We start from the raw sequence: 20,368 nt of genomic DNA on the forward strand, positions 1-20,368 counted from the left end.
TCCTTTCATGATAGTCGTTGATTGGACAATGGCTACCTCCTTGATGACATAAGCACAGGAACAAGATTATCTTCCGTGTTAACCTACAAACTCTAATTGTGTTTCTGTAACTGGTCATAAAATGCTACAATTGTTGAGTACGATCTTTCGAATACGAGTTTCATGCTTTTCCTATTGCAGCGTAATGAACACTTCGTAAAGAAAGCATTTCGTTTAATAGTAGATAATCGTACAATCATATGCTGCGTGGATGCCGATCCAAATAAGTCGTTGCAGTAATAATATACATGAAAAAAAGGGATATCAACCATACCAACCATGACAACAAAATAAAGAAAACCTTGGAATAATTACACCCTCTTCTCGTCCTTATCTTTCTGATCGATAGCCTTTAATTCGGCGATCCGGTCGTCAATGAGGGCAATGTCCACGTCGACTCTCAGAATTTTCTCTTCCATCATGTCGATGTACTCCTGGTCTGTGAGTTTCTTCAATGGGCTCCATTTTGACCGAAACCAGCTGTCATTTTCGTCCTTGACTTTTGGTTTTCTGTTGCTCAAGCCATTGGCAACAATCTGTCCGCCTGCTCCCAACACTCCCCACATTGCCATGGCGGGCACAATCTTGCCTGGGCCCCCTTTCTCAAAAGTTAGTTGACAAGCGCTGATGCTAGCAGAAGCTTGTTACGGATACTCACGGATCAGTCCGGCCACTGCTCCGGCAGCTGAGCCGCCTATGGTGCTCGCTATTGTCTTATCGACTGGCCTCACCTGCTCGTCGCCTCCCATTGCCCTGACGGCTACAGATCTAGTGACTTGATGGGGTTAATAGTGATTACAGGCAAAAGCATCGTCAGTGGTAAGGTAAACTCACACCAGAAGCTACCTCCCAGGGCAAACCATTGAAACCCAGTTACAGCACCGCTGGCCACAGGGCTAGTGTCCCGAGCAATAGCACCAGCAACGCCGGCTAGTACTCCGGCAGCACCTTGTATATGTCAGAGCCAAAGATATAGTTTGTCATGAGTGAAGAAGGGGAATCTCACCGGTCCAAGTGCCAACTTTGACTGGAGCCACCATGAGATCTATAATCTCTGGCGGCAAGATGCCTCGTTTCTTATTCTGCTGCGGCTGCATGGCGCCGGAGGAAGGCTCCGGCTTATCGCTCATGATGGATTTTTTCGAAACCCCACGTTCGGTTTCTTTCAGTGCTGAACGAGTATGATAAGACGCAATAAAAGGGAAGATTATGGGCAAATAGAGTGCCAACATATAATAGAAAATATTATAAAATAAATGTATACAATATGAAGATATAGACTCGCCAGTGTTGATGGAGGTCAGTCAATCCCAAGGAATGTAGGTACCTGTGAACATTTAATTCCTCGCCTGGCATGGTGGGGCTCTCGCCGGCGGTGGATATGATATGCACAAAACGGGTCGGCGGCTACTGGCAGTGACTTAGAGATACCAGCGATGTGCAGGCACCGCAGCCACTGCAGACGCTTGGAGGCTAGGTACAGCAGGTATCGGCAATGTCGCCGGGCCAAGCCCAACACGGCCTAGCGCCTCCCACTCTTGGGCGGGCGAAAATTGGAAATGGAAAAGGCAGCCAGCCCTCTCACGACGCCGCATCTTTTTTTTCCTCGACGAGCAAATTTCACCTCGCCAACCCCAGACCCGGCATCTGGGACTCGTACTCGCACATCCGACCGACTCGTAGCCAATCTGGTCCCTTCATTGGCTGCTCTTGTCGATTCTCTCGGCCACCGCCTTTTTCTCCATCGCCGCAGCCCAGCATCTGCCCTTTTGCGCATCGGCTGCTGATATCCTTGCGCGAGCTCGCCCTTATCAACCGCAATCATGGGTATGTCACCGAATCTGGCTGTGCTGGAGGGTCGAGAATGTCCTGCTGATGCTGCTCAATAGCTCCTAAGAAGAAGGAACAGCAGAAAATGTCCCTTGGGGACTTTCTGGCTGATTCAGGTTGGTGCCGCCGTCACCCCTCCCTTGATGCCCTCGTCGACCGCCACAGATTTTGGGGGGTCGCATCGACACCCCGCGCCGACACTAGAATAAAAAATTCCGGACCGCCAACATGCTGACTCTTGGCGCAGGTTTTGGTGGAGGCTCCTGGGCTGATGAGGTTGAGGAAACCTATGGTATGTTGCTCTTGCTTGGTGAATTGTTGTCGTTTGGACCCCTGCTAATCTGTTGATAGTTTCTGGTAAGTGCATAATATCTAAAAGCGATCTACCCCGAAAAAAAAAAAGCAAAAGAGGAGGAAAAGAAGACGAACAAAATAAAAGAATAAAAGATAATATTGGCATACGCTGGGTTATAGATGCGGATGACAACATGATGTTGACCCAATGCCACAGGTACCCAAGCTCTCCCTCCGGCTCGAGATAGCCGCCCCAGTGCTGCGTCTTCGTGGCAGGACCGAGGTAAGCATTCTTTACATTATGACCACTGGCTGCTCGTTGCTTATAAATAACAACTCCCAGGCTACTCTGTCCGCGAGTCCGTCCCCGCCAAGCTTCCCGAGAAGCCTCCGTTTACCGCCCACCTGGGCAACTTGTCATATGACGCCACCAGCGAGTCTGTGACCGACTTCTTTGCCGACTGCGACGTTGTCAGCGTTCGAATTATCGAGGACCGCGAGCTGCAGCGCCCCAAGGGCTTTGGATATGTCGAATTCGGCAACCTTGACGGCCTGAAGAAGGCCCTGACCCTTGATGGGCAGTCGTTTGAGGGCCGTATGATCAAAATCAAGGTGGCCGATCCTCGTATGTGTCTTCCCATCATAGTATGATATAATGGGCCAAACTCTGTATACTAATTATTCATGCAGCTCGTGGTGGCGAAGGCCGTGAGGGTCGTGGTGAATCTGCCCGAGACTTGAGCGAGTGGACCCGCAAGGGCCCTCTCCCCGATCTTCCTTCATCAAGGGGTCCCCGATCCGACTTTGGTGAGCGCCGCCCCCCTCGCGATCCCGCCTCTGACGGCCGTTCTACTCGTGAGATGACATGGGAGCGACGCGGACCTCTGTCTCCCCTGGCCCCCCAGGAATCCGGATCCCGTGAAAGCAGCCGTGTGCGTGGACCTCAAGAGGGTATGGGAGAGCGCAGCGAGTCGTACCGCGGAAACCGCCGAGACCCCGCAACCTGGGGAGAGGGACGACAAGAGGGTGCCCGTCCTCCTCGGCAATACAACGAGCGGCCTGAGCGACCTGAACGCCCGGAGCGCACTCCTACCGCCGCTGAGAAGGACTTCCAATGGCGCGACCGCATGCGTCCGGATGCTGCCAACGCACCCCCAGCTGAGACTCCGGCCTCTCCTGGAGCCGCACCCCCGGCCCAAGCCCCCGGCGGCCGTCCGCGTCTGAACCTTCAGAAGCGAACCGTTTCGGAGGTTGCTGATACCTCTTCTGCCGCCGCAGATTCCAAGGCCAGCCCCTTTGGTGCTGCCCGCCCCATCGACACCGCGGCAAGGGAGAAGGAGATTGAAGAGAAGCGACTGCAGGCTATCCAAGAGAAGCGAGAAGCAGACGAAAAGGCCAAGGAAGAGAAGCGCCTGGCCAAGGAAGCCGCCGCCGCCAAGGCTGAGGCCGACGCCGAGGCTGAAGCCAAGCAGGCTGCTGAGGCTGCCGAGGCCCAGGCTGAGGCAAAGACAGACGCCGAGACAGAAACTAAGCCCGAGGACGAGGCCAAGACTGAGCAAGTGAAGGAAAATGGTGCGTCGGAGCAAAAGGTTCCTATCCGAACTCGGGATCAGCCCAAGGATTTCAGCCAGGGACAGAAATCAAGAGCTACCGAGTCTGGCAACTGGAGATCAGCCTCCAACGAACAGCGACTCTCCCGTGGAAACTTCCGTGGTGGCCGTGGCGGTGGCCGTGGAGATGGCCCGCCCCGAGGACCTCGCAACGAAAACCGGGCACCTCGTTCCAATGGCCAGCAGGCTGCTGCTCCCGTGGCTGAGGGCGACGCTCCGGCTCCGGCTGCTGATGAGGACGGCTGGACTACCGTCTCGGTCGGCAAGAAGGGACGAACTGGACGAGTGTAAAAGACAAAAGCAAAGCAAGAACCCCAAAAGAGCGATTGTAAAAAATTGATGTCCATTTCCTTTCGGTTTTCATGACTAGAGATGCCGTCGCAAGATTATCTGCCAGCGGATCCGGTCCTGACATCGTGTGCACACTGTTTCCGATTTCCAAATTACTTTACCGATTCCTGGGCAAGACGTTTCTGCAGCCTTCAATCTCGCCCGTCTCCAGCCGCAAACCGCTTGGATATGGCTCACGACTTTTCGGCCAGCCAAAATGATGCCGTGCCGACGCTACAAGATGTTTATCTATTTCTCTCTCTCTTTTTCATCTTTGGCCCCTCGAGCATCATATGGCGTTGCCTGTTACAGCGCTTCTTTGTCCTACCATGCTTTGCTGGCTTGACTTTGAGGAAGCTTGTTTGCTTGCTACTTGGTTGGACGGGATACAGTGAACGTTGGTTGACAGTTGCTCGGCATATGGAGCCGTAATAACGTTTTTCTTTTTTCTTCTCTTTTTTCTTTTCTTTTTTTTTTATTTCAACAAATTGGGGCAGGGAGGGTTAGGAAACGGTCAAAATGATGCAATTTTGTTTTTCCATCTCATGACATGCATTTATGCGGGACAGAACAGATTGATTGAAAAGGAGGGAGAGATGATTTGAACGATCAGCTTTCGATGACGATGATGATGACCAGCTCACGCTTTATGCAGTGTCGATGAGGAGGGCGGGTTCTATCTATTCATCTGCGGACTCTTTGGGGAACATAAAAATCGGGGAATCTATCTGCGCAGTTTTGTCTTTGTTGTTGCTTGCTTTCTCGCCTTTGCCTTTGTTCTTTTTTCATTTTCGCCTTGTTACTTTGAAGGGTTTGCTCGGGCCGGAACAGAGAAAGCGAGAGCAAGAAACGAAAGCTTGAACTGGACAGGCCCATGCTGGCTGTCGAGAGAATTTGGCGGGCATGGATGCAAATGCGCCTTGGCTGGAGCTGAGGCAGGGGGGAAAGCAGAGCAGAGGAAAAGCAAAAAGAACAGACATGGCATGGGCCGAATGTAGCCGCTTTGAAGCGAGTCTATTTGATAGAGGGCGAGGCAAAATAAAAAAGGGTTTCTATTTATCTGACGGTGTGACTCGTTTGTGATTTTGTGTTTGCCTGTGACAGGCAGCGAGATGGAAATGTTTGTGCCTGGATGGCGGCTCGAGACGAGTGCTGCCTGCCGTGTGTCAGGCCGGATATATTATATCGCGCACCCTGTCCACTCTGCTTTGAGTCTTGATTCGTCTCTTGGTCCATCTTGATTGATTCTTATACCAACTACAACCTCAAACTTGAATATCGTTATTATTTTTTTAGCACCTGAAACAGCTTCAATCTCATACAACGTCAATCACAATGACAACCTTCACTTACACCCACTCTCCCTCCCTCGCCCCCCTGTCAACTCAATCCCCTCAATCCCTCTCAGCCTCCAGCAACCCCCCCATCGACTACCTCATGACCAGCGTCCTCGTCCTCCGCCAACCTAAATCTCAATCATCCCCAAACAAATCCCAGCCGCAAATCCTCCTCCTCCGCCGCTCTCCCACAGATTCCTACCCCCTCAAATGGGAACCCCCCGGCGGCTCCATCGACCCCTCCGACCCCTCCGTGCTCTCCGCCGCAGCCCGCGAGCTCTACGAAGAATCGCGTCTTTCAAACGCCCATTTCCACACGTGGGTAGCCATGGCTCGGGAATTAAACCTCGAGGATGCTTCACGGATGAAAAACTGGGGTATTCAGCCCGAAGACGAAAAAGCGACGGACATTGAAGTCAGGATTGGCCAAGGACAGGAAGGAGACGTGGTGCGCGTGACGACGTTTTTGGAGACGAGGAATGTTTGGGGCAAGATGAATTTCGTTGCCACGGCGGAGGGGCAGGTTGTGATTGATCCGGAGGAGCATGTTGAGTGGGGGTGGTTTACGGAGGAGGAAGTTCGTCGGGGAAGAGCTGCGGCGCCGTTTGACAATGGAGATGGAAGTGGAATTGGCGAGGAGAAGAAGGAGGAGGAGAGAGTGCTGGAGTTTACGAGCAGGGCTGTCTGGGGATCGGTCCTGGAGTCGTTCAGAGTGGGCAGGGAGTTGGGCGTGATTGTGTGAGCGACGATGACTTGACTTGAAATGCGGGATTCACGATGAAATGATGAAATTGGTTTCTTTGAAAAAGACCTAGATAGATAGATTGGTGGACAAAGAAAAGAAGTAGAAGCATGACTTGATGCTTACTGCAACCACTGCGTCCCGTCGCAAGTGTGGTGCAAAAAAATCGTCGGAATAGTATAAGAATCCTCCCAAGAAGCGAAAAATTTAAATCAAGTTACCCATCTGAAATCTTCTCAACGCCAGGCCAACATGACACAAATAAAAAACACAACAAACAGTCAAAGCTCTCATAAGAAAAAAAAACAAAACAAAACAAGCATCACGACCTCTTGGCCCCCATCTCCTCCATCCCATAATCATCCCAATCAGCCTCCCCCACACTCCCAATCTTGCCGCCAACGAATATCCCCACGCCCGTCACCACGCTACCCAGGAGAAACCAGCCCTCAAACCAGCCGTCCACAAACGCCGGCGTCAACGCTCCCCTCAGGACGCCCCCGACGGCAGATCTCGCCTCGCTGGGGAGCTGGCTGCGGAGAAGCAGGCTCGCCGAGATGACATATGTCGCTGCCACCTGTCCGACCGCCAGAGCGAGATTCGCCTGCGCGTGCCGTAGCAATCCGGGAGTCCATTTGGCAAACAGGTGGAACGTCTGGATGGCGCTGTTTGCGCTGGCCACGAGGATGACGCCGCTGAGCGCAAAGCTGATGATGCGTGCCCAAGCCATCTGGTCGAGCTTCGGGTCCCAGTGCCTGGCCAGGAGTCCCAGGAAGCGATTGATGGGGTCACTGCTTGCAAAACTTGCCGATGGAGAAGATGCTCTCCGGAGAGTCGTCAATGATGTCGCTAGGATACGGTACACGCAGTAGGCACTGAAGATGTACGATGGCACGAGCAGGATGCGGCCGAGAGCTGTCGAAGCCCGGGCCGAGGCGGCGCGCTGGCTCTTCATCAGCACCAAGTTGGACGAGAGATTGGCCTCCATGGCCTCGAGCCCGGCAATCTCCATCTTGAGTGTCTGAATCTCGGCCTCCTCACCCGACGCCCCGCGGATCGATCCCATGACCATCCCGACCAGTCCACCGCCAGTCTTGCCCTTCTTAGCTGCCTCCTGTCCAATCTTGCGCTCCAGATACTGCAGACGGTGTCGTTTCGTTGCCAGCATCTCGCTCGTTGCGTCCAGCCCTGTTTGCTTGCGGTTGACGTCGGCCTCAGTCAATGGCCTCCGCCTGGTCTCGGAGCGAGAAAACGTGTGCCAGGGCGCCGACACGGATCCAAAGCCCGAGAGCAGCGCCATGAGTGAGATGCCCACCACACCGATACGTTCCAAACACGCCCTCGTCAGATCTTCACCCATGATGCCTCTCGTGTTCCAGCTTGGGTTCGTCCTGCCATCATGGTCTGCCGGTGGTGCTGACCGCAGCAATATCTCGGCCCGCGGCACGACGCTGCCCATGGACCAAAAGAGAAATAGCCAGCCGCCAAACAGCGCTGCCTGTAGTCCCAGGGCCACGCGCGGAAGCTTGCCCTTGGCCGTCCTCTGGAAGCTCCAGCCGGCGCTGGATACGACGCTACGGCACTCGAGCCACGGAATAAGCACTACCAGCATAAACAGCAGCGCCGGTACCGTAACCCTCAGCGCCAGGTTCCGCGCCGCCGGATCGACCGCCTCGACAATCTCAGCCATGATGAGCGCGCCCAGCGTCGCCGCCAGCCCGACCGTCGTGCCAAAAGCCCACGCCGCACCTCGCCGTCTCCAGCTCTTGCTGCCATGCTCAGCGTGTACCTGCCGCAACGCCGCCGGGGCATGGGCCGGTAGAACGTGGTCGTCGCCATCGCGGGCATCGTCTTGCGCCGCGCGGCTCAGCTTGGGGAAGATGAGGCGCACTGCGACGGCATTGGCGGCCATAAAGACGGCGGCAAAGGGCAGCGCTGACAGCAGAGCGGCGGTCGTCACGGCGTGCGGACTGGGAGGAACGCAGGCATCTTGGTCGCAGGACGAGGACGAGAACGGCCACATTTGCGTCGTGTCTTTGTTTCTTTGGTTATCGTTGGTGTCGTTGGTTGTGTCTTTTGTTGAGGTTTCCTTTGCCCCCCTCCGCTCTCTCTTTTGCTTGTGTCGATCAAAATCAAATCAAACCGAGTTTAACCCAAATCAACCTCAGTCGTCCTCTCGTAGCTCGTATCAAGGATCCCTCCCCTCTCTCTCCAATCCAATCCAGTCCAGTCGGTCCCCTTATCGCAAGCTGTTGTCGCACTTGTGTCGTCCAAAATCTCCCCCGCCAAGAAGGCCAGCTTTAAGTAACCCGACAGCCACCAGCTAAAAAAGCCACCTCTTCCTCTTTCTCAGGTACTAGGTAGCTGCTAGAGCTATTAGGTAGCAGTAAAAAATAGGTATCAAGCAACACTAATCAATCAATCAAGCCAAGCGAATGTCGGGCAATAAGCCAAAGGTGAAGGTAAGGTAATGACAACGTTGGTAGGTATTTATCGCAGGCAATACACCCCACGTTGACTTTAAATAAAGGCGCGGATTGTCGGGCTCAAGAGAACCAAGTCGAGAAATAAGCGGACAGACAAAATAGTGGTCTAGTTGTCGTACCCCTTGTTACTCCATAGAAGCAATGTAACCCCCCCAGGAAAAAAAAAAGATAGCGAGCGAGAGAGAAGAATCATGGAGGGAAGAGAAGAAGAAAAAAGAATGACGACGATCCTGCGTCGCTGTAATCTGGGGCTAGTCCGCCAAGCAAGTACCGGTACATGTGCCTCAGCACCAGCAACGACGCAATAGGCGGAATAAACTGCATGTGGCTGTGGATTCTGGCCAATGGCATCCGCGCTGTCTGGTGGGCACGTTTAGGTTTAGGTACAGTACAGTAGAGTTCCTAAGGTAGTACTCTTACAGCACTGGTACCCGCTGTAATTCGCATTTCTCCCCCACTGTTCCAGCCTACTGTACTCCGTAAAGCCCCCCATCTATTTTCAGCAACACCCGAATCGTCCATCCTAATGCGGCCTTAGTCAACTCTTTTGCTTGATACCGCACATCTGCCAAAATCATTCGACTTTAGCCTCTACGTCCTTCGTATTGCTGCTTGGCCCTTGCTGATCCTCACACGGCTGTGCCCTCGTTGCCGCCAGTCACAGAGCCTCTCCCGTGTTTCGTATCAGAATACTTTGTACTAACACTGATGGGTTTCAAGCCTCTCTTCCCCTCTTCTGGGCCGCGTAAACCCCCCGACTGATGCGGATTATTCATCTCTCGTCATCGGCATCTTCACGGAATACACGGCACGCTCTCAAGTCGTCATGCTCAATCGCTTTCTGCTTCTGGCCGTCTCGGCTGAAAATCTAGATGCCATATTGCCATGCGCTAATCACTGTATCCATATCTACATGACCATAGTCCACCGCTCTATTACTTCAATTCAACTCAACCAACCAATCGCTAATCTGCCTGGGCTTTCTGAGCTTGCTGTCCCGTGAACCCGCCCTCGTCGTGCTGATTTCAAACCCCTCATCATCCTTGCTTTTACATCATTTTGAATGACTCTTTCGAAGCCATTTCTTCAATTTTCCAAACGGTGAGTCCTCTACGGTCGCGCCCTCGGCGTTGGCAGGCGCTTCTGCATTTGCAGCCGCATCCGCATCATGCCCGTCTTCTGCCGATTCCACAACGTCGGCCAGATTTTCCACCTGGTTGGAGGCTGAAATGTTGTTCCCCGGACCCATCTCTGGTACGAACGCCAACGTCTGTAAAGCAAGGGCTTCCTCAAGGCGAGCCCGCGGCCACAAGTTGGCTTCCTGTTGCATTCGCGTGCGATGTTGTTGCTGGTGAGGATTCAATGATCCCTCCTCCTCCTGCTGCTGCTGCTGCTGCTGCTGCCGCTGTGGTGGTTGAAGTGGATTCGGCGGTCGACCGGATTGTCCCTGTACTACTGACGTCGACCCTTTCAATGATGCCATTTGAACAGACTGCCCCTGTGGAGACTGCTGCGCCGACACTGGCTGAGCAGGCTGCCCCCGTGGAGAGGGTTGCGCTGGTGCCGACTGAGCAGGCTGAGCAGGCTGCCCCCGCGGAGACTGCTGCGTTGATGCTGACGAATGATGCTGGGATGGATGAGTGGAAGAATTGGACGAATGGAGTGAATTTGCCGGATGCGGTGCCGGCTGTGGCTGGGGTGGATTCTTTCTGATTTTCTTGAGATAATCGATGTCATGAGCCAAATATAAATCGTCTATATGCTTTGGCAAAAGGGGCACGGACACCTGTTTCTGCTTTTGACCAGTTGAGCATAGCCTTATAGCGTCAGATGCCCTCGAGTGCTGCCCTGCCTTGTCATTCATCTCCTTGATCATGTTTTCCACCTCAACTCCAGCTTCGTGGCCCATATCTAGCAATGTTTCGCCTACACGCTCAATTGGTTTCCTCATCGGAGGTTTCCTGTTACTTTTGAACAAAGTTGAAGGTGTCTCAGTGCAAGTTTTTGCACCAATCGCAGTACTCCAGACCTTTGTATCCGAAGGTAACGGTGCGTCGCGTATAGATCTAGACTTGGAAGATGAACCCCTTGCAACGTTGCCCCATCGGGAGAAACGTCTTGTATCTTGGGGAGGCGAGTCTGATCTTCTTGGTGCATTTTTTGCATACTGGATAAGTCCAGGTGGCTTGTTTCCTCTGTCTCGTCTCTCTCGTCTTGTCGCTTGGGGAGGCGAGTCTGATCTTCTTGGTGCATTTTTGGCAAATTGGATAAGGCCGCGTGGTCTGTCTCCTCGGTCTCGTCTGGCTGGACGATCTACATTCCCGGCAGAGGGAGTTGTGTTCTCGACAATGTTAGAAGAAGGCTCGGGAACTGGAGGTAAAGAACTCTCAAAGTCAAGTGCTGATTGTCTAGGCCTCGGTATTCTCCTCGAGGGCCCAGGCATAGAAGGATCCGCCCCGTAAGGGCTCGTCATGAAATAGCCGCCTGTCGAAGAACTGGCTGCATTAGGATTAGGCGTAGAAGAACTTCCCGAAGCGGGACTCTCTGTTGGTGGGCTGATCACCAAAGCCGACGCTCGCTAGCCATGCGGCCTTGAGTTTGGCTGCTGTGAAGCTGGCTGTCCTGGACCAGGTGACTGACCTGACGCCAATGGCCCGGAACCTGGTGCCGCTGGTGTTGGTGTTTCCAAAGCCGATGATCCTGAAGCAGACGCCGTGGTGCTTGAGGACGGCACCGCTTGATCTGGAATCTGCCTGCGGCGATAGCGACCACGAGAGGGATAGTCTCCGCCTCCTCTCATCGTAACCTCGGGGTGGGCCTCGCCTACGTCGCCGCCTCCGCCTCCGGCAGCCACCATCGGGGTGTGCTTGGAGCCGTCCGTGTTCTGAGCTTGGGAGGCACGGCCTGGGCCGCCGCGCATCTTCTAGGATGCACTCCCAGAGTTCTGCCCCTGCGCTTCGTCCGACTCCTCGTCTTCATCATCATTAATGCCCTGCTTCAGAGCGGCCGCCTCGCTAACCTCCATTTTGTGAAGCTGGTCCAGTTTCTGCTGCTGGTTCAAGGCCTCTACCCCTGTCATGACCTCAAACTCGCCCTCGTCGTCGTCCTCCTCGTCATCACTATTGGGAGCGCTGGGCGGCGACGGATCGGCGGGCACGCGGCGCGCAGCACTTGTCCGGGGGCCGGCCACGGGATCAGGGGATTTTGACCTCATCAAGGCCGGCCCGTGGATGGGTTTGATGGTTGGGTCGAACTTGGCTGGCAGGCCCAGCACCTTTGCTACCTGGTGCGCCTCCTCCTCGCGCGGGATCTGAACCTCCAGCTCGTAGCTGCTGCTGGCTTCGCTGTCGGCCTCATGCTTACCATGGGTAGCGGCTAACATGCTGACATAGGTCTGTCGCGTGTTGTCGTTTGTGCGTTTAGCCTTTTTCTTATTCCGCTTCTCGGTTGGTCTCACGACGACGACGGGTATGGGAGAGTACTGCAGACAGTATTTTGAAAACGAGTTGCGGTTATTGACGAGGCCCTGAAGTCCACCGAGAGATCGCCCTCGTGTGCCCACTATGAGCATGGCGGGCTGATACAGTTGAATCTGATATTTGGGGCAAAATAGTTAGGTCATATCCCGGTTGGTGGGTAGGAATTGTAGCCACTTACCAGCGATTGAAAGGTAGCGTGGAGCTTGCCGACTGCGTACTCGAGGACGAAGGCAACGGCACTGTTTCTGCTGTTCTTCTCCAAGATGTTCTTCATGACTTGCTGCGCATCGCTATGGTACGACTTCTCGCCAAGCCGCACGTCCTTCTCAATGACGCGCACGCAGATGATCTCGTCACCGTCGTCAACAAGCTCGTCCAGCAACCACTGAATGGCATAGTCCGAGTACGAGTGCTCGTCAATGCCAACCATGAAGGTGCGCGATCTCCGGCGTGGCTGATACCCATCGTGTCTGACGTTGAGCACGAGGGACGAGGGAACTTTCTTGGACGTCTCGCCGCTGGGGACATTGTCAAAGCCGACATGGCGCTGAAACCTGTCTCGCGGTTGCGTGGTTAGTGCCGTCATTCCCGTCGCGATTCAAAGGGGCGTTTGGGGTGAAAGGCGCGATATCAGCGGGTATCTGCAGGCTAGGAATACGTGGCAGAGATGAGGGGAGAAAGGGGATAGGGACATAAAAAGAAGGATCTAGCTGATCAAGAGTATATGAGACATAATAAATAGAGCACGAGAAGAGACAGTGAGGGAAATATGCAAATGCCAAGCGTGAGGCATGTGAGAGAGGATGACGGAGGTTTTGCGACTGCGGCGAGTTGGAACTGCTCCGTCAAGTTCCACCACAGAAAAAGGTGCAAGCTAATATCCTATCTTGCTGCCGGCGGGGTAAGAAAGAAAAAATAGCCATAACGAGAAGCTCCCGGACCAGTGGGGCCAATGGGCTGCTGACTTTGGTCGCTTCTGCTAGGTCTTGCCGGAGAGAGGATGCAGGAGAGTTGGAGAAGAGGCATCCAATCACCAGCCAACGGAGTATCAAACCGGGTAGCGGCAGCGTTCTGTGCTGCCAACCCAACCTCGCCCAGCCGGCTTGTGCTGCTCGCTTGAGATGCTGCACTCAAAACCCCTCAGACCAGATGGCCGGACACGACAGATGAGATTTGAATCCCCAGGGTGCAAATAAGGAGTGCCGCTAGCGTGGGGATCGAAGCCTCTTTGGCCCACATGGACCTGACACTATCGCAGCTCTACCGCTCTACCCGACGACATGCGCTCCCAAGAGAGAGCCATGTCAGGTAGAACAGCATCAGAGGCAAACTCGAGAGAAATGCATTGTCCATCCCTGGCCGGCAAGTTTTTGCCGAGAGCACGCGTCAGGAAGGCCTAGAGAAGCACAAAAGTGTCTCTTGTGAATTGGACACTGCCATCCCACCGAGTACAATGTCTTGGATCGCCCTTGAGTCCACTGGGACACCACTTGACATTTGCCGCATTGCCGTTCTGGGACACGCAGCATCGAGCATGGGAACACAGAAGTGCACAAGACTGGAGGCGATGTATGCAGGAAGAGAATGAAGAGGAGGGAGTTTGGGTAGAGAGAAGAGAAAAACAAAAACTCAGGGCTTACCTGCTGTGAGGGGGGGATGGAGCTCGTCCCTTTGCCCCGTCCGAAGATCGTTTCTGAATGCCTAGAGCCTTCCGCTTACCAACAGACGAGGCCGATATGGTCTTACTCAACGGGGCTCCGTTTGGCTTTGGTAGCTCGACCGCAAAGCTGATGCTTGAGTGCCGGCGCGAAGAAGTGTCGCTGGCGCTGGAGGCCAAAGGCACCGAGTTCTGGCTGCCACTAGCATCAGACGGAGGAAAGTAGCCTTCTTGAGACTGCTTCGGTGGTGCTATCGACGATGGAGAAACATCAGAGTCGGAAGCTTGAGGTGTCTTTAGCGACTGCATGGTGAATGGCTTGTTGATCTGCTTGTTGATCTGCTTGTTGATCTGCTTGTTGATCTGCTTGAGGTGCTGCGTGTTTGTCAGATGCTTGTTAAGCACTGGTTGGCAGCGCTGGGTTTGCTCACTCGCTATTGACGTTGACAATGAATGGATAGGTATGTCAAGAGTTGGTTCGGGCTATGAATCAGAGATGCCGGTAAACGGGATTCGGAGCCGAGAATCCGATCAAGGCCAGGCAAAAGAGAGAGGTAATCAAGGTGTCTCTGGTCGCTCTCGACTAAACGAGAATTCGTGTCTCAGGACGGCTGAATAACAAAAGAAGGAAAATGAGAATCAATAATGGAAAAGAAAGAAGAAAAGGATAAAGCCGGAGGGGAAAAATGCTGCGTCTTTATGGATATCGTGTTTTGCTGGTGAGGTGAAGAAACAAGTCCAAGACACACGATCCACGGCCCGGCACCAAGATGCCGAGCTGGCGCAACACGGCAGACGGGCCTTTCGGGAAGGTGCAGGCAGTCTCCGGGCTTCCGAGGCACAAAGAGTGCAAGAGGGTCGAGATTGGGCGCGGATGAGATTTCCCTAACGGTGAAAAGAAGAGGAGTTGCAAGAGGCGGAAATGCGGGAGGGCGAGATGGGATGGGTGGAAGAAAGAGAGAAAGAGAGAGTGAGAGGGAGGCTGCAGTTGCGAGACAAGTCGGGGGTTTCTGTTGGCCGGAGAGAAGAAAGATAGACGGTGAAGAGGTTGAGATGCCGTAATGGAAAAACAAACAGCAACGATGACTTCTTTCTTGACAATCCGTGAGAGGCCAAAGAGAGAGGCCGAAAGAAGGTGATGGGGAGAAAAAGTCGAGGCAAGGCAAGGCAACAGAATAGGTACCTCAGGTATTAAGGTAGACACGCAATACCAAGGTAGTACTTTAGTAGTACCTCTACTCGCAGCGTCGGATCACCTCTCGACCTCCGTACTCGCTATTCCCTGGATTCTCCTCGTCGTCTCCTCTCCACAAGCCAAAATGCACGGATCGTCGACGTGCGCAGCAGACAAGCATAAAAACAAGCAGCGCCTCTAATTTTTGGTCGGGATCCTGCGTCTGTCCCTGTTTAGGGTTAGGGTGGGTGTGCTTTTTTCTTCTCTCGTCTTCTTTTCTCCTTGTCCCTTTTCCTTGTCTTGGCCCCCTTGTTACTCTGTCCTTTTAAAATAACACGCCGACTCTGAGAAAAAAAACACCCCGCAGCCGGGATAGAGACCTGTGTGAAGCCACGGGGGGCCGTAGGTCCAGTCGATTCGCTGGCGGGAGAGCTGAGCTGCCGTGATGATGCAAGAGATGATGCAAGAATATGATGATTGTTGGTGCAGCTAGTGGCAGCAGCAGCAGCAGCAACAGCTCCGTTCCTCAGCCCTCCGTCGGTTATTTGTCGATAAGAAAAGGAGCAAGGCTCGTGATGGCGCCGCCAGAATATTGAGTTGACGGCTCAGAACCGAGGGTCTGGGTGCCGCACTGGTCAAGAGCAAGGGCTGGTTCCTAGCCTCCGCTTTGCTGCCTTGCTCCACTGCGGGCTGGTGATTTGGAGATGCTTGACCTCGACTGGCTTGGCACTTGATCACCGTGGGTTATGGAAGGTTTGTTTGCTATGAACCTTGGGGGGTAATAGCCAGGCAGAGAGAGGCACACAGGTCAGAGCTAGAGGGCGGATCAGGCACAAAACTCGGGCCCAGAAGCGAATACCCGCCGGTTGACTTCCGAGGAGCCGGTATGGGGATCAAGGCAGTGCAATGGCGGTGTGTAGGAAGCGTCGGATCGAAGCAGAAAGAGAGATGGCCGATATGAATCTGCTATGCCTCGACTGCCGTCTTACTGCGAGATGTCTCTGAGACGAGATGGATGAGTGCAGGCAGCAGGTTGGTTGGTGGTGTCACCGCTATGGCCGCCTGCTGTGCTCACGATGCGATGCCGCTGCCGCAACACCAGCCAGGGCAAATGAAAAAAAAAAAAGGCTGATTTGTAGCAGGAGATGAGATGATATGAAACAGAATGAAAAATCAAAGACCAAACAGGCAGGAAGATGCTTAATGGGCGCCTATGAAAAATACAACCGTTGCCGGGATGAGATTTGATGAGCGGAGCCCTTGTCATGTCGATAGCAGCTGCAGCAGCATCTGCGGAGTTTTATAACGGGTAGCAAAACAAGATGCCAGACTACTCAGTCAACCGCCCGACCGACGAGGACAGTCAGATGTTGCATTGATAGGGCCATCTGCCGGCAGAGCTTACCTGCTAGGTGCCTAGCACGCTGAAGATACAGTCTGCAGCATCGTGTCAATGTCAGATATCCTCAGCTCTGCGCGCCGCCAGCCAATCGCGCCAGCACCAGCCATCCAAGAGAACCATACAGACACAGCAGAAAACGCCTCCTGGATGAAATTACTCCGCGCGAATCATGGGCCAGCGCATTCCTCTGCCAAGAGGCTTGGCTTGCGCTCCTCATGGCGTAGAGTATTAGAGAAGAAGCGAAAAAAGCAAGGCAGGGCCAGGGGACCCCTACTACGTCTTCTACTATCTCGACAACGATGTAGACTCCAGCATTACACGTACTCGCATGAAGAGAGAGTGTGTACGTGCAATCTGGCCAGGCGCTTGCTAATGTCACTACTGCAACCACACACCTGCGAATAGACTACGTGCGAGGATTGATTCAGACCGTCTCATCCCTGTCCTCTGCGTCTTGGCATCACATCTGGCGGAGAGCTAAAAAGCCACAGCATTGCAACAAGGTTGGCTGCGTGGCGTACTGTAACCGCACTACGAAGGGGTGGTGTCGAAACCAGCAAGCTAAATCTCTGCATGCATGCTCTATATGATATCGCACGGCACGGCGAGACGATGTATCTAGTCATGGTTTCATCGGTGGTCGTGAATGGCTTGTCTGTTAACTCAAAGTAGACATATCTCGGTACTGATAGCAGTGTTGTATCAGATGATTACAAAGACGATAGAATAGTTATAGAGAAATGAAGATGGCTACATGCAGGTAAATTCCCATGATTAGCCACCCCAGCTTCATACTAAAGTTGGTAATGTACCTCTTCTCTCCAGACTCCCTCCTCTCTGTATGACGCATCTTGCCCATAAAAATCAAGAGGCTGTGCGTTGCTGCGTCACACGCTGCCCCCCATCCAAACCCACTGCCAGCAAAGAGCCAAAAAAACGAAATCCATAATAATTAATCCCAAACTCGAAAAAGAAGGCCAACCCGCCAAGCAAAGCGGCTGCTCCTCGCCTCTCTCCCACACTCCTCTTCCCGTCCGCCTCTTAATTAGTTCCGGCTCCGAACCGACACGTTAGAAATCAATCACATGCTCCCTTTTTTAGGGGGGGATCGGATACCAACCGGACAAACGATCTCTGCTATTCCCATTGCAATGGCCTTGGATTTTGATTCCTTTTACGTACTACAGACAATGAAGAGGCAACCCGAGACACGCAGCAGAAACGCAGCAAGTCAGCACAGCATGTCGTGTCATCAAACCCGTACAAGGGGCTCCAATAGGCGGCTGCCCCCTTGCGCTTTTGCTCACCTGACTCTCCCTTTTGCAAGCCTCTTTTCCGCATGCTTTTTTTTTTCGAACGTTTTGATCATATCTCAGCCCTGGCTAGCCAAAACCTTAATGTTTGTATCCCCAGCTTTAAAAAACAAAAAATGGAAACATACCGAAATAAATCCCGGCTTCAAGCTACCTACCTCTTTCAACAGTAGTTCTTCCACTGCTACCAAAAGCTCCAGCTGATACTACTAGCTTTTTGGTGCCCAATTGTGCTACCCTCCCCTCCTTGTTCCCGATCCCGCATGAAAAGCTCTCCCCAAGCTCTTTGCCACCAACTTTATTAAGTAGGTATGTAGCTAAAACAAACCCCCAGCTAGAGCCGAAATAATACCCAACATCCTTCCAGGCTGTGTGCACTAGCGCTCTCTGCGGTTTTTCTGTGCTACTCGTACTTGTACTTTGTCGGGGTTCCGTTGCCTGGGTCTTGGCTCGTGTTCCAGTAGTCGTTTTCGATATGTATGTACCCTTGCATAGCCTGCAGGCTGTGCTGGTGATGAGGCGATCGCCCATTCGCAAGGTCGCAGTCATGATGGATATTTTTCCTTGGCCTTGTTTTTCATCTCGGAAGTCTGCCGGCGTTCGTGCTCTTAGCTGCCTCGGCCGTGACGTTCCCCCTCCTTGGCTCTCCAACTCTCACTTGATCAGAGCCCCAAAAACACTTTCATTTCTAATCATATTGAACGAATCCCTTTCTTTTATTCAGTCGTAATTCACATCAACATTAGGAACACTCTACAAATATCCTCTTCTCAAAGTTTGTATTCCCCCCAGGGCCACTTTCGAGCAATCCTCGTGCCCTCATACGAGTTCCAACCAACTCCGTGACGCCATAGCCATGCAACCGGCCAGTTGATCCAGTATACCCGCCCAACTTTCCTCCGACTATTCCCGTGTGCCGCGCATGGCCTCGATTTTTTGTGCCAGCGCCCTGGGTAGCCCGACTTGTCCGTCTACTTCTACTCCTAGTTGTAGGTACGAGACAGGTTACGGAGATACCAGTCTACGAGCTTTCGGCCGACCTTGGCCTCTGAGATGTGAATCAGGTCCTGTAGAAAAAAAAATACATGTTAGCAAATATGTTGTAAGAGATAGAAGGGAAGATATATAGGAAAACGTACTCCTTGCAGAGCATAGTCAAGGTCGCTGACGTTGACCAGCTCACCGTCCAGGAGACCCTGGTCCTGCCAACGCAGCTGCTTGGTGCGCTGCTTGGTCACCAGGAGCCACGATCGCAGCTCGTCGGGCTTCACCTCGAGGAAGCCAGCCAGCTTGGTGAGGTCCATGGTGGTGTAGAGGCGGAGGTAGGACTTGATGGTGGGGCTGTACATGTTGGTCTTGACCTCGTCCATGAAGATGGACAGGTGGTGCTCCACGGGGTCAATGTTGGACTCGGGGTTGTCAAAGTCCGGAGGAATGGGGGAGATGAACTTGGGGCAGGCGGTGCGGAACAGCTCCTCAAAGATGGGGAGCGACTCGGGGCCGCCACGCTGCATCTTCAGCAGCTGGTCGCCGTACTTCTCCCTCAGCGCGCTGTGGATGGTGTCGTCCAGTCTGGTGGGGTGGAAGGCCACGCAGATGGCAATCAGAGCATACATCTGCTCGTTCTTCTTGGTGATGGAGTCGAACTGGGCGTTCTTCTGGAAGTTCTTGGTCCGCGAGACGTAGATCAAGATGTGGCTGAACATGCGGATGGCATCGGCATATCGGTGCATCATCATGTAGGAGAAGCCGACATAGTAGTATGTCGTAAAGTGCGCCGCCATGACGCGGGCAAACATGGCCTTCTTGTTGAGCTCAATGTCATCCAGAGTCTTGAGCGCCAGGCCAAAGTCACCCAGCAAGCAGTGCACTCGCAGGAGACCGATGATGGAGAAGTATCCCAGCATGCGGTACAGGTTCTTAGAGCCATACTCGCCGGCAACCGCCATGGGGTCCTCGTTACGCTTCATGGCGCCCAGCTGCTCGGTGATCTGGGATCGCTGGATCAGCGAGTAGAGAACGTTGAGGACGCTGTAGCATCCCCATGTGTTGGGGTTCTCCCGGAGGATCTGGATCTCCTCCTCGTTGTTGGCCTGTCTCGCGATTCGGCTTCGGTATGAGCTGAAGGAGTTGAACTGATAGATGAACTCATCGATGACATCCCAAGCCCAGTAGTACTATATGATTCAACAGCGTTAGCCATGGCGCACAATTGACAATTGAGCGAGTAAGCAGCTCAAGCAGGGCTCCCGCAGAAGGTCACACGCACAGAAGGGGGCTCGAGGTCGACAGGGCCGTCCGAGTTCAAAATGTAGTGGAACAGACTGCAGTACGAGTCGTAGCTCTGGAACTTGACCTCCAGAGGCGCTGAAAAGTCCAGAGGCTGGGCAGCGGACAGGAGGCGGGACTGGATGTCGTCGGTCTGCTGGGCCATGTTGAGCGATGTCGTCTGGCTGAGCTCGTCGCCATCTTCGTATTGCACATGCTCCTTGTACTCGGCCACCAAAGCTTCCTCCTCGACATCGCTGTCATCAGCAATCGCGCGGGCCGGAGCCCCTCCGTTCTGGTACGTCGCCATGGTTTGTCTGACCGCCCGTCGTGAGGTCTTGTCGAGGCTGGGGAGAGGGGCAGCGAATTTTTTCTACGCCTTGCGCGGGAGGGGCTTGACGCTCTCG

General features: G+C 53.5%; 9 protein-coding genes across 9 annotated transcripts; 2 read left to right on the plus strand and 7 right to left on the minus strand.

Moving 5' to 3' along the window:
• Positions 1–197: 197 nt before the first annotated feature.
• Positions 198–1,313, minus strand: TRIVIDRAFT_187216 (uncharacterized protein; the record flags this gene model as incomplete). Its single annotated transcript, XM_014096339.1, has 4 exons — positions 198–637; positions 698–814; positions 874–987; positions 1,046–1,313. The coding sequence occupies 4 exons, from the start codon at positions 1,167–1,169 to the stop codon at positions 351–353; spliced, it is 642 nt and encodes a 213-aa protein (XP_013951814.1).
• Positions 1,314–1,662: 349 nt separating this feature from the next.
• On the plus strand, positions 1,663–4,064 carry TRIVIDRAFT_80616 (uncharacterized protein; the record flags this gene model as incomplete). Its single annotated transcript, XM_014096340.1, has 7 exons — positions 1,663–1,866; positions 1,929–1,985; positions 2,117–2,161; positions 2,221–2,226; positions 2,381–2,446; positions 2,507–2,788; positions 2,854–4,064. The coding sequence occupies 7 exons, from the start codon at positions 1,863–1,865 to the stop codon at positions 4,062–4,064; spliced, it is 1,671 nt and encodes a 556-aa protein (XP_013951815.1).
• Positions 4,023–5,161, minus strand: TRIVIDRAFT_216814 (uncharacterized protein; the record flags this gene model as incomplete). Its single annotated transcript, XM_014096341.1, has 1 exon — positions 4,023–5,161. One exon carries the CDS (start codon positions 5,081–5,083, stop codon positions 4,889–4,891), a length of 195 nt encoding a protein of 64 aa, XP_013951816.1.
• Positions 5,162–5,438: 277 nt separating this feature from the next.
• On the plus strand, positions 5,439–6,182 carry TRIVIDRAFT_66532 (uncharacterized protein; the record flags this gene model as incomplete). The annotated part of the gene is made up of 1 exon (XM_014096342.1): positions 5,439–6,182. One exon carries the CDS (start codon positions 5,439–5,441, stop codon positions 6,180–6,182), a length of 744 nt encoding a protein of 247 aa, XP_013951817.1.
• Positions 6,183–6,504: 322 nt separating this feature from the next.
• TRIVIDRAFT_160103 (uncharacterized protein) lies at positions 6,505–8,205 on the minus strand (the record flags this gene model as incomplete). The annotated part of the gene is made up of 2 exons (XM_014096343.1): positions 6,505–7,561; positions 7,604–8,205. 2 exons carry the CDS (start codon positions 8,203–8,205, stop codon positions 6,505–6,507), a joined length of 1,659 nt encoding a protein of 552 aa, XP_013951818.1.
• Positions 8,206–9,525: 1,320 nt separating this feature from the next.
• Positions 9,526–11,525, minus strand: TRIVIDRAFT_231903 (uncharacterized protein; the record flags this gene model as incomplete). Its single annotated transcript, XM_014096344.1, has 2 exons — positions 9,526–11,167; positions 11,309–11,525. The coding sequence occupies 2 exons, from the start codon at positions 11,523–11,525 to the stop codon at positions 9,723–9,725; spliced, it is 1,662 nt and encodes a 553-aa protein (XP_013951819.1).
• A 66-nt stretch (positions 11,526–11,591) lies between these two features.
• Positions 11,592–12,733, minus strand: TRIVIDRAFT_57449 (uncharacterized protein; the record flags this gene model as incomplete). Its single annotated transcript, XM_014096345.1, has 2 exons — positions 11,592–12,260; positions 12,326–12,733. The coding sequence occupies 2 exons, from the start codon at positions 12,731–12,733 to the stop codon at positions 11,592–11,594; spliced, it is 1,077 nt and encodes a 358-aa protein (XP_013951820.1).
• A 4,632-nt stretch (positions 12,734–17,365) lies between these two features.
• Positions 17,366–17,845, minus strand: TRIVIDRAFT_214142 (uncharacterized protein; the record flags this gene model as incomplete). Its single annotated transcript, XM_014096346.1, has 1 exon — positions 17,366–17,845. The coding sequence occupies one exon, from the start codon at positions 17,719–17,721 to the stop codon at positions 17,518–17,520; it is 204 nt and encodes a 67-aa protein (XP_013951821.1).
• A 511-nt stretch (positions 17,846–18,356) lies between these two features.
• On the minus strand, positions 18,357–20,271 carry TRIVIDRAFT_88697 (uncharacterized protein; the record flags this gene model as incomplete). Its single annotated transcript, XM_014096347.1, has 3 exons — positions 18,357–18,760; positions 18,833–19,870; positions 19,963–20,271. The coding sequence occupies 3 exons, from the start codon at positions 20,269–20,271 to the stop codon at positions 18,677–18,679; spliced, it is 1,431 nt and encodes a 476-aa protein (XP_013951822.1).
• Positions 20,272–20,368: the final 97 nt, after the last annotated feature.

This window comes from Trichoderma virens, assembly GCF_000170995.1.
Source record: "Trichoderma virens Gv29-8 chromosome Unknown TRIVIscaffold_88, whole genome shotgun sequence".
NCBI lineage: Eukaryota > Fungi > Ascomycota > Sordariomycetes > Hypocreales > Hypocreaceae > Trichoderma > Trichoderma virens.